This window comes from Anser brachyrhynchus, assembly GCF_964034855.1.
Source record: "Anser brachyrhynchus genome assembly, chromosome: Z".
Classification (NCBI taxonomy): domain Eukaryota; kingdom Metazoa; phylum Chordata; class Aves; order Anseriformes; family Anatidae; genus Anser; species Anser brachyrhynchus.
Genome location: NC_137697.1, coordinates 57,218,946 through 57,231,029, shown reverse-complemented (window position 1 = coordinate 57,231,029; position 12,084 = coordinate 57,218,946). Strand labels below are relative to the sequence as shown.

The following is a 12,084-nucleotide window of genomic DNA, read 5'->3' as shown; positions in this document are numbered from 1 at the left end:
TGCTGGCAGCGAGCAGGCCGTGAGTGCCACTACTGCTCAGGCTGTGAATGCTGCCACTGCTCACAGGCAGAGCTGTCTGCTGCTGGGCTGTGCTCTCCAACAGTCGCTTGGCATTCAGGCTGAGCAGGCTGCCCCAACAGGGATATGGGGCCCGTTCTGTAAGGGGCATATGCCTGGCATTCTGCACTGAAGAATGTTGTACATTGCATACAGTCAGTGGCACCATCACAAGCCCAGCAGCTGGCAGTGCGTTTGCTCCCAGAGTGCTGAGACCATCTACAGCCACACCACTGGGCCGGCTGTCAGTGCTGACTCAGTGCAAAGTCTGTGTGAAGAAGAGACAAAATAGATATGTTTCCAGGGAATCACATCCAAACGTACTAGTAAGCTCCCATAGAAAAGGAATGTCTTGCCAGAAGGATATTGATAATGTGTACTTTAAAACTAAATGCAATGTATTAGTAAACAGTTTTATCCTACTTAAAGATTTCTGATGTAAACATGGTGTGGATTTTGGTTTGTTGTAAACCACCTTATGATCAGAAACTTCAGAAACTCCCTCCTCTTCCTCCACTGAGTCTTGTTCAGAGACATTCTGTCATTTTCCTTGCCCTTGTGCAAGAGGCTTTAATGTATCCCAGTTCCCACTTCTAAGAAGATATACTCATCTGGATAATATGCAAATTGTAAGGGGAAAGACAGAGAAACAAATGAAGGACTGATGGAGCTGCTGAAAAGCTCTTAGTTCTTCTAACATTTTGAAAGTGATAACTAGAAAATTTTACCTTTACTGATTCCTGTGGCTTAATTGACTCTTTTGAAGCTGAGTCACTTGCTTTGACAGCCCTTTTCTAGTTTTAGTCACTACTTGTCATCATAGAATCACAGAATGGTTTGGGTTGGAAGGGACATTAAAGATCTTCCAGTTCCAACCCCCTGCCATGGGCAGGGATGCCACTCACTAGATCAGGTTGCTCAAAGCCCCATCCAGGCTGGTCTTGAACACCCTCAGGGATGGGGCATCCACAGTTTCTCTGGGCAACCTGTTCCAGTGACTCACCTCCCTCTGAGTGAAGAATTTCCTCCTAACATCTAATCTAAATCTCCTCTCTTTTGGTTTAAAATTGTTCCCCCTTGTCCTATCACCATCTGCCTGTGTAATAAGTTTCTCTCTATCTTTTTTAAAAGCCTCTTTTAAGTACTGAGAAGGCTGCAATAAGGTCTCCCTGGTGCCTTCTCTTCTCCAGGATGAACATCCCCAGCTTTCTCAGCCTGTCTTCATAGGAGAAGTGCTTCATCTCTCTGATCATCCTCACAGCCCTCCTCTGGACCCACTTTAACAGGTCCACATCTTTCTTGTGTTGAGAGCCCCAGACCTGGATGCAGCACTCCAAGTAGGGCCTCGTGAGGGCAGACACTTCTCCATTCATGTAACACCAGCCAGACTCAAAATGCCTGTAAAGTGCAAAAGTTAGGACAGAGGAGGACACTCGCTCTGCCTGCTGGCAGACATGCCAGTTGGGCAGCCTTGCCTGTTCACAAGGCTATGTAGTAGCAGTAGTGAGACAGTTTTTTTGAACCATTACATGGAAAAATATAAAAAGAAAAAGAAAAAAAGCAAGAACTCCCCAAAATCACATTGGCATGAATGGATCACGCTGCATTTTACTCATGCTAACACCAGGAGGGAAGGCATTCCTTTGCAAGGTGTCATGCTGAGCAATCCTAACACTGGTAATACAAGAGGAAAAAAAAGGATTTTTTTTATATTCTAAGAGAGACATCCTGCCCTATTCATCCAGCTGATACTCCAGAAGCTTATTTGGCTTCTAGTATAGCTTTAGACAAAGCCAAATCTCTTTCCTCCCAAACTCATAATTGACCTTTAAGTTACTGAGTGGGGGTGGATGGTGTAAATTTGCAGCACATCCCTTCCCAAGGAAGCTGGAGGGTTTTTCCTGAAGGTGGCATGTGTCTGTGGTTTATTGTAACACTTACAGTATTTTGCCACAACTCGATATTTACAATTCACCTACAGGACTAATCACAGCTCAGAGCAGTGAGTTGTCAAGAAGCTTTACTCTCAGTTACTCTCAGCTGACTGAATTCACTCATGTTGATCTTGGGCTTCCTCATCTGTTCATTTTCAGTAACTCTGCATCCCTTTACAGAAGGCCGAGAGTTTAATAAGCAGCATTTGACAATACACATTTCAGGGTCAACCATTGTGGAGTGAGAGGTCTTACTTGTGCATAATGATATCAGACCTGGTTCTTGAGTATTTACAGGTTGGAGATGTAAACCCAAATCTTCTAGGATCTCTTTTACCAGGATTAGCACCACATATTAATAGGATGTCCCCTAAGACAAACTAAAGTGGGTGCAAACATGATGACAGGCCAAGGCACCATGTTCTACCTGGCGTAACCATAGCCTTTAATGTTGCTCCATTAAATGATCCTAATTGATCTGCCACCAGTCCCCTGGGCTGCTCTCTAATTCTGATTCCTCCAGTCTCAGAATAACAGTGCTCAACAAACATGGCTTAAAAAGAGCCAGATTTAATGTGGCTTACTGGCTTCTTAATTACATGCAATTAGCTGCCAATCAACTTGTTCTTCCAGTCCTAAGAGACTGTGCTGTGGCCCAGGAGGGCAGACAGGCAGGTCTTGCTTTAACTCGTGTCCCAGCAGACTCAGAGGAGGTCAGTACCTGGTGCAGAGCAGAAACAGAAAAGGGAGCTGCATGTGCTCTCCCTGGCAGGAGGAAAACAGCCTTGGCACCATCCTGAGCCAGGGCTTCCAAGCCACACTGGGAGAGGAAAAGACAGCCCATAACTGTTATTTCTTTCCCAGGTTTAGAGCAACATCTTCAATCTGTGCTTCAGCACGTTTCTGTTCCTGAAAAAGAAAGTTTGGGGATATTGCCTGCCTGCCAGCTCTGAGGGGGTAGAAAAGACCCTTCATGCGTTAGAGGAACTGCAAATACAGGCTCCTGGTCTCTGGGGCAGGCAGGGAGGTGGTGTGCCCCAGGGACTGCACAGAGAGGTCTTTGGTGCAGCTTAGGTGCTCCCAAAGGGGCACGCAGCTTAGGAAACACAGGTAGAAGAGAAGGGCTACTTGCATGATGGCAACCATGCTCGCTGACCTTTACCAACAAGCAGATGCTCACCATGGGAATTTAAGAACTCTGTGGTGGGAGTGTTGAAAAGGGTGATCAATCTGTCCAATGTCAAACTTCTTAACTAAACTTATACACGCTATCTCTTGAAATCACTTCACTTCCTGCCCTGTGGGTATGTACCAGTCCAGTGCTCATGGAGCTGTGAGTACAGACTACTGCAGAGCAAGTGCCACCTGCTTTGCACTGCAGGAGGAAGCAGTAGGTTGTTCTCCTTGCCCCCTGGGCTGGCCCCACTGTTGCCCCTGGGAGCAGGAGGGCTGGGAGCTGGATGGTGGCCAGGATGCAGAGCTGTAGCTGCCCCCTCAGCCAACATGGGAGGCAGCTCAGCATGACCCCAGTAGCACCATGATATGCTTTGCTTTTGGCTGTATAAGTGCAGGGCTCCCTGGGCTTTGGTGGGCCACACAAAGACCTGCCACCCACCACCCCTTGCAGCAGAAACTCTGTAGGGGCTTTGTATCAGTGCTGCCAGTGGGGCTTGCCAGGAGGCAGAAACCCTCAAAGCTGCTCTGTGAACAGTGGATGGCCTTGGTCCTGGGCCCCTGCTGCTGAGCACAGATGGGGCCCAGGGAAAGATTTGTCTCTCTACAGCCATCTCAAAGGAGGTCCTAGTGATGTGGGGGTCAGTCTCTCCTCCCAAGCAACAAGTGATAAGAGGAAATGGCTTCAAGTTGCACCAGGGGAGCTTCCAGTCAGATTTTAGGAAAAATTTCTTCACCAAAAGGGTTGTGAGGTATTGGAACAGGCTGCCCAGGGAAGCAGTTGTCACCATCCCTGGAGGTATTCAAAAGACGTGTAGATGTAGTGCTTAGGGACATGGTTTAGTGGTAGATTTGGTAGTGCTAGCTTAACCGTTGGACTTGATGATCTTGGAGATCTTTTCTAGCCTAAGTGAATCTATGATTTGTAACTGGATCTGGCTGCATGCACCACTGCCCATGCACTCAGTCCGTGGGCACCCACATTCGCAGCCCCCTGAGCGCCAGCATGGGACTCCCATCCACTTGATGCCTGCAGTCTGACTCCGCTATCCAGCAACTAGCCCACTCACCCCCATCCCCAGGAGCTGTCACCGTCCCCAGGAGCTGTCACGGAGTTCCTGTTGCTCCACTTCCCCCTGCCCCCCCCCCCCCACCCCCCCCCCGCTCCCCACAGGACAGAGACTGAGATCATGCAGAGAGGTTGCTGAGAGAGGATTTAATGGGAAGACAAGACAGGCTGTGGCAATCAGGTGCAGGGCTCAGTCAGACAAATACACTGACTGGCTACAGCTCACACGCGACCGGCCCCTTTTCTACCTTTTCTGTCTGTTCCCCATTCTGCTGCCCCCTGGCCCTTTCCCCTGCCCATTGCCTCATCACCTGGCACAATCCCACTGACCCCCTCCGACATCCTGGACCCTCAGGTCTGCGTCCTTGTCAGTCACTACGTCCCAGTTCACGTGCAGTTTCTTGACAGTCCATCGATTAGTGTGAGAGACCATCTTGTCTTTGTTGCCATTACGTTTGTTTGCCATGTTTGTGCCTCTGTGTAGTTTATTGCTTCCCCCTTTTCCTCAGTGCCCACTTGAGAAGCTCTTCAATCAGATAATCGTAATGGAAGAAACATTCTCACTCTCCACGTATGCTTACCAGCAGTGCAACTGACTGGGCTTGGTCCTGGTTAATACCTCTGTTACTTGTCAGTCAGGTTTGTGTCTGTCTGTGTTCTTGTTTATGGCTTCCTCCTTTTCTTAATATCCCCTTTTGTGTTGAGAAAGTCCTTGAACAGACACCTTTAAAGGAGCAGACACTCTCTCCTTCCACATATCTTTACAATTAGCATGTAATTGAAAAATACTATCACAACTGTGTTACAAAGGATATGGAATAGAATATAGCAGAAAAAAAAAGAAAAAAAAATCTTTATTTTACAGTTGTACAAATAAAAAAAACAATCCCCAATAGCTATACTTGAACTAATATTAAAGTGTCAGACATGACAATCCTGACAGAATACATATCAATACTTTAAACCACAGAAATTGTATTACATATGCTCAGTAGCAATAGTACTGTGCAGGAATGATGCTCTCTGTAAACGCTCTTCCTCTGTTTTATCTACATTTAGAAGAATTGTGCTTTTCCCTACACAAAGTAACAGTGCTCTTAAAAATAAATAATGTGCAATTTCAGAGTCATATCCTGAAATATACTAATCTAGATCCCCATCTAAATCCTGGACATGTCTCACCCAGGAAAGTCACTGTAAGGAGTGCTCAGCACTTTTCCAGATCAAACACTAATAAAAGGTACTGAACCCACAGCTCTTTTTCTTCAAATTGCAATGAATTTAAAAAATAAAATAAAATAAAATAAAAAAGGTGCTGTCCTCAAGTATGTCTTAATTTTATTGTTTAACAAAAGAATGGTACAGTTTTTATTAGACATCAGATTGTGTAAACCGGCCAAAGTTTGAAAGGCTCAGTAGATCTTGTGTCTGGAGAGTGGCTCAGAGCTGTGGGAGAAAGAATTGTCCCAAAGCTGAAAACTTAACAATCAAAGGTATTTATCTATTATTTTTATGAAATATAAGAGAAAAACTCTCTGCCACAGAAACATTAACGTAGTGATTTGAAAAATATACACTGTCTGCTGTCCTGATGTAGCTCCCGGTTCTTATTTTTAACATACATTTAGGAACCATAGCTGGCAACTGATATGACTTATGTGAGGATGAATTTGAGGAACACTCAGTCCATAGGTATTCCACAGATGATCCTCAACAGTGCAGATATTGTCACAATATTAGGGATCCTTATTTTTATCCTATCTACTTCATATTAGCTGTTGATAGTGTTGGATGATAAAAGTAATAATCATAATAAAGCCTGCTTATCTGATATGTGCTATAGGCAGCACAGGATGTATGAATGTTTATGAAAAACAGAAATTATCCAAGGCAGCTACAGAAGCTTAAGCTGGTGACTGCTGCACTGTGAAGGACCACAAGGTGCTGCTGTAAAGTCCCTATTCATCTAACGCATCCCTCTCCTTCCCCAGGTCATCTGTAGGGAAAGTGTCACACAGGGGAAGTTAACTGGTCTCTTTCAGGACCTGGGCTGTCTGGATACAAATGCACAAGGACTTCCAGGGCAATATAGAGCCATGACGTCTAAGGGAAAGGTGTGAGAGGATGTTTGCAATGAGTCCACTGTTACAGCCTCCCAGCAATGAGAGGACTAACAGGAAAACATCTGAGCATGTCCCACCTCAGGTCACCCTACTATAACTGATGGTCACAAAGCACCTCAAAATGGACACTTTGCAGCACACCAAACTGCATACATGCCAGGGACCTCCAGAAGCTTCGGGTTCCATCTGGACACACATAAATACATATTTTAATTCATACAAGAGCAGTAGAGTAAAAAGTCTCTTAGCACTTGTGAAAACCTGCATGGTCAAAGATTACAACTGCTACTTGACTCGGATGATGTTCTGAAACTTACCACTCACCTCCTTACAAGTCCAACAGAGGACAAAGCTGAGGCAGGTGAGACAAGACATGGGTTAGTGACCAGTCATATGCTTTCTGTGTGGAGACATATCTGGGTGTCAGTTTGAGTGGATGGTGCTTCGAGAAGGATTGGGGGTGAGGGTAAAAAGCCATGAGACTGTGGCTCATGGTGCCAGAAGTGTGAAATATGAAGGTGGAAAGTCTGCAGGTTAAGGCCCAGTTTTGAGAAGGTATAGACAAGCTACTGTTGCCTTGGAAGCAGGTGCTACTGTCACAGTGTGTGTCAAAGCAGCTTTGAGAAACCTTGCCCCGAATCACCCTGTTCTATCAGACGTTAATCACAAGGTAGAAATTTGGACTCCATGGCCTGTGTATTAAAGTTGATTTCATTCACAGAGAATCAAATGTGACTCTTGCAAAACAGGCTCAGGACTAATTTTTCTTCATCTGCTGACTTGCAAAGGCAATCTTTGCAGTGGATGATATGCCAAAGGGTCATGCTGCTATCCAGAAAGACCTGGACAAGCTGGAGAAATGGGCTGACGCGAACATCATGAACTTCAACAAGAAGAATGCAAAGTCCTGCACTTGGGAAAGAACAAGCCCATTGTGAAGGTGACAAAGCACTGGGACAGGTGGCCCAGAGAATCTGTGCAGTCTCCCTCGTTGGAGGTGTTCAAAAGTCATCTGGACATGGTCCTGGACAACCTGCACTAGGTGGCCCTGCTTCAGCAGGGCAGTTGGACCAGATGAGAACCCTTCCAACCTCGGCCATTCTGTGTGATTCTCTGTGACTAAAACCTGCCTTGAGGTGAAACAAACAAACAAAACAAGACAAAACAAAACAAAACAACAAACCAACAAAACAAAAACAACAGCAACAACAATAAACTGTCAGTTTGTGTTTTAGTCTACTTGAATTCATTTTTTGGCCTAACACTACAGTAAAGAAGAAAAGATATTCTCAGAGTAAAAGGTAAAGCTCATCAGGTGCTTTTCTGAGCTTCTGTGAGAGTGGCATCTGTGAATTCAACAAAGGAAAGTCAGTCAATGTATATAAAAAATGTTTTTAAAAATTGACAGCAGCAAAACCCTAACAAAAAGAAGAGGAATGTGCCCACCCTTCATCGAGGAAATACCCTTGTCCTAAACTACATGTTAATACAGTGTACATAGAACACTCTGTGGTTGATCAACAAGAATTAAATACATTCTGGTCTGTACTACGTAGTACCTAGTGGTGTCTTGGTTTCAGTGGTGATCATGTTATGATCACATTCCAAACATTAACATATAGCTGAAGTAAACTGTCCTGTGTAGGAGAGACAGGTGAATAAGAAAAGATGCTACTGTGTCTTACGTACAGCATAATGACTTTCTGTTTCCCATCAACTTCTGGCAAAACTGTTTACAAGGCAGTGGTTTAGCCTACTAAACTTGCATAATCACAGACCTCTGGCCATGCATAATGAAACACACGTGAACTTAAGAGGAAAAACAGGTAACAAGTGGTGTTTTTATCTAGTAAATGTTTTTGAGTATTGTGCTTCATATGAAACTGTTCAGACTAGCTCAAAGTTCAAGAGATGCACTGAATATAATATTTGGAGATGAGGACCTAACCCAGAGTTGAAAACATAGCAAGAAAATACCCACACAGTGTACCTGCATGTCTCCTCCTTATCCTAGACTGACATGAAAATGGTGGAACCACAGTGTTCTCATTTACCTGCTCCATTAGAGATAACACGTGTCATTATGCACACATATTTTGTATCTTTGTACAAGTTGCACTGACACTCCACCCTTCCCTACCCTCCTGTAATTCCTTGTTCTCTTTTCTGAAAGAAGAGAGGAAAAGAATTCTCATTTTCATGAATAAACAAGATGCTCAGAAAAATCAATGTAAGATAATGCAGCTGTATGTTATTTCAGGCAATTATATATCAGAACATCAAGCTCACAGAAAAGAGGTATATTAGAGATATCATCCAACACCACTAGAAATTTAAGCTTTAAAAGAGCTGCTTGATCTGCAGTTCATTTATTTTGCATTTAATTGGCTAAACCATTTTTTTTTCTTTAAACATGTTCCACTATGTCACCTGAGTTCCTTTAGACTTTATGTTTTCCTTTCAATTAGGAATAAAAATCATATTTATATTTGAATGCATGAAATAATTTCTTTACTCCTGCAGATTTTTCTGAAGAATTAAATTCTATAGGCAAAGTAAGTAAAGAGTCTTTGCTTTGAGATGCTTCACTCAAAACTTAAAAAACATGTTCCCTTCAGCAGCAAAGAAACATCATACTAAATCTACTGTATTTCTTCAAGGAAAGGAAAAATAGTGTACACTATAAGAGCAATCTTTGGTACCAAAAATAAGGGCACCTTTTTGTGTGTCTTCAAATCTGAACACAACAGCAACGCTTCTCATTAAAAAATGGCTCAAAATGACCTATCTCTGAGTGGTTCCATGTACTGACAGCTGTAGCTAGAAAAACAATTGGGAGGTTACAGGTTGTGTGACAGCAGGATACAACACAACAACAATTGACAAAGTATTTGATACTTCCCTCCACCCTCCCACCTTTTTTTTTTCTTTTCTTTTTTCCCCCAAGACAATTCAATAAGATATTTACTTTTAATTATTCATAACATCCTCAAAACCGTTTAAGGATTCAAATACTCAAAAACAACAAAATCCAACCAACAGCAATAAGAAAAACAGCAACAAAAGCTGAGGTTATAATACAAGATCAGAAACAGTCCCCTGACTGAAGGCATTTACTTATTTGTTTGATCTTATGGACTTCACTTTCTCTACTCAATCCCGTCATGATTTTTTTTTCTTTTTCTGCAAAAGCCTAATTTATTTGCTCAAGAGAATATTCAATACACAGGGGATTTCTTCTGTGGGCTGTCTGACCACAGTGGCAAGTCAGCAGTAAGCAGACTATATTTTTCTTCTTTAATTCATGATGAATGTATCATTGGATTCTGTAAACACTACTGAGTATACATTCAGGCTTTGTTCTTAGTGAAAGTGGCACTTACTTGAACCCTTGCAGTCAAGATAGCTTAGTTTTATAGCACTTTACAGGTATAATAGCTGGTTATGTACTTCTGATAAAATTCCTTTTTCCAATGGCTTAGCGGGAATTGAAACATATCCTCACTGGGATCCCATTGCCATTCCACAACATCTTTATGATGAAGTGCATCTTCTGTACTTCTTACTGTACTTTGTATGTGCTTTATTGCTGTACACATTTCCCTGTTGTTAATTTAAGTGCTCCTCTGTTATGTAATACATATAACGTTTTAAACTCTAATGGCATCCTGTGAGGACTGGCATTAGAAAAGTACCGATACTTCAGATCATCATAATAATGATATTTGACTGGTTTTCCATGTAAATCCTTTGGGAATGGCCAAAATCCATACAGGTGAATTTCATCACAAAATCTGGTGGCAAGCGTATACATGAGGAGACCAGTGCTGGGTCGTTTGATGTGGACCTTGTTCGTCAGCCAATATCTGCAAAGAAAAAAAGTACGTTAAAAAAAACTCATACCACTTGATGTCAATTATTCATGTCAATCATGTAAAAGTGCTGATTGTGGGTGACACCAACATGACACATTGGAGTGTCAACACACTGGAGGGAAGGAATGCCATCCAGAGGGCCCTTAACAGGCTTGAGAGGTGGGCCTGTGTGAAACTCATGAAGTTCAACAAGGCCAGGTACAAGGTGCTGCATCTGGGTCAGGGCAATCCTAAGCACAAATGCAGGCTGGGTGGAGAATGGATTGAGAGTAGCTCTGAGGATAAGGACCCAGGGGTGCTGGTGGATGAAAAACTGAACATGAACTAGCAACGTGAATCAAGAGTATCCTGGGCTGCATCAAAAGAACTGTAGCTAGCTAGCAGGTTGTGGGAGCAACAAGACATGGACCTGCTAGAGCAAGTCCAGGGGAGGGCCACAAGGATGGTCAGATAGCTGGATCTCCTGTGAAGACAGGCTGACGGAGCTGGGGGTGTTCAGCCTCAAGAAGAGAAGGCTATGGGGAGACCTCATTGCAGCCTTTCAGTACTTAAAAGGAGCTTATAAAAAAACAGATGGGGAGAGATTTTTGCTAGGGACTATACTGACAGGACAAGAAGTAATGGTTTTAAATTAAAAGAGGCTAGATTTAGATTAGATATAAGGAAGAAGTTTTTTACTATGGTGGTGGTGAGGTACTGGAACAGGTTGCCCAGAGAAGCTGTGGATGCCTCATCCCTGGAAGTGTTCAAGGCTAGGTTGGATGGGGCTTTGAGCAGCTTGGTCTAGTGGGAGCTGTCCCTGCCCACGGCAGGGAGTTTGGACAAGGTGATCATTAATGGTCTTTTCCAACTCAAACCATTCTGTGATTCTACCTTATTTTTATCTATTCATTTTTATGCATTTATTTTAAATATAAAACAAACAAAAATTTCTTCTCTCTAAGCTGAGATCATAAATGGTGACACTGGATTTGGCATGCCTTTATACCACCTTGAAGAAAAGTGACAGTGCTGAAGAAAAGCTGTCTAAATGAGGTTCTCATTTCAGGCTTTAAACCTAATAAGAACTCACAATTTCTGCAAATGCTAGAAAATTGCAGTTAACCTCCTCACTCCAGTGGTCAGGCAACACAGCCTCTTGCTATAAGCTTTGATCTCCTGCAGCATCCAGTTCACCTTATCAAGTCAGCCCTACTCTGGCCAAGTGATTATTTCACAGGTTGTAGAAATAAATATAAAAATAGGAAATGTAACAAGTTACAGAACTAAATACAAATGAAGCTTCACTTACTTTGCTTCTGAGTAACTACTTAAAGCTTCCTGTTTGCTAATGGCAGTCTTTGAAAATGTCAAAATCTTCCATTAGTAATTGTAAAATGGTTTGTATTTGTGCTCAGTAGCACACAATCCTACTGAAGCTATAGGACTGTTTTTGTTTGTTTGTTTGTTTGTTTTGTTTTTCTGAACCAGTAATAACGCATCTGATTGTGAATTTAGAGGCCACAGGGAGTTTTCAAAGACACAAATGCTGGGTAGATACAGAACAAATGCGAGAACTGGATTGCAGCATGTAACTCACATTGGTACCTTCAAAATTTGTCACCAACATTGTTTTTCACCCCCAATCTTTAAAAATAAAACTTCAGTGAAATAGTGCTAGCTTGGTTTGGTAATACATATAGTAAATATATATAGTAAATAATGGCAGTCTGGCAGTACTGGTAAAGTGCTTTTCCCAGGCCTGATTCAATATAGAATTTATTAACACTTTACAGAAACACTGAAAGGCATTTAGAAACCTAAAGCTGGTCAAACTGTGGAAACAAGCACCTGCAAGTAGGGAAACAAATCAG

General features: G+C 42.8%; 1 protein-coding gene across 1 annotated transcript in view; it reads right to left on the bottom strand.

Moving 5' to 3' along the window:
- Window positions 1–8,844: 8,844 nt before the first annotated feature.
- The window catches only part of ST8SIA4 (ST8 alpha-N-acetyl-neuraminide alpha-2,8-sialyltransferase 4), a 58,370-nt gene continuing 55,130 nt past the window's right edge, over window positions 8,845–12,084 (bottom strand). Inside the window, exon 5 of the mRNA XM_080573925.1 lies at window positions 8,845–10,222. Coding sequence (XP_080430051.1) covers window positions 9,940–10,222 — 283 coding nt within the window. The 3' untranslated portion in view covers window positions 8,845–9,939. The remainder of the gene's footprint in view (window positions 10,223–12,084) is intronic.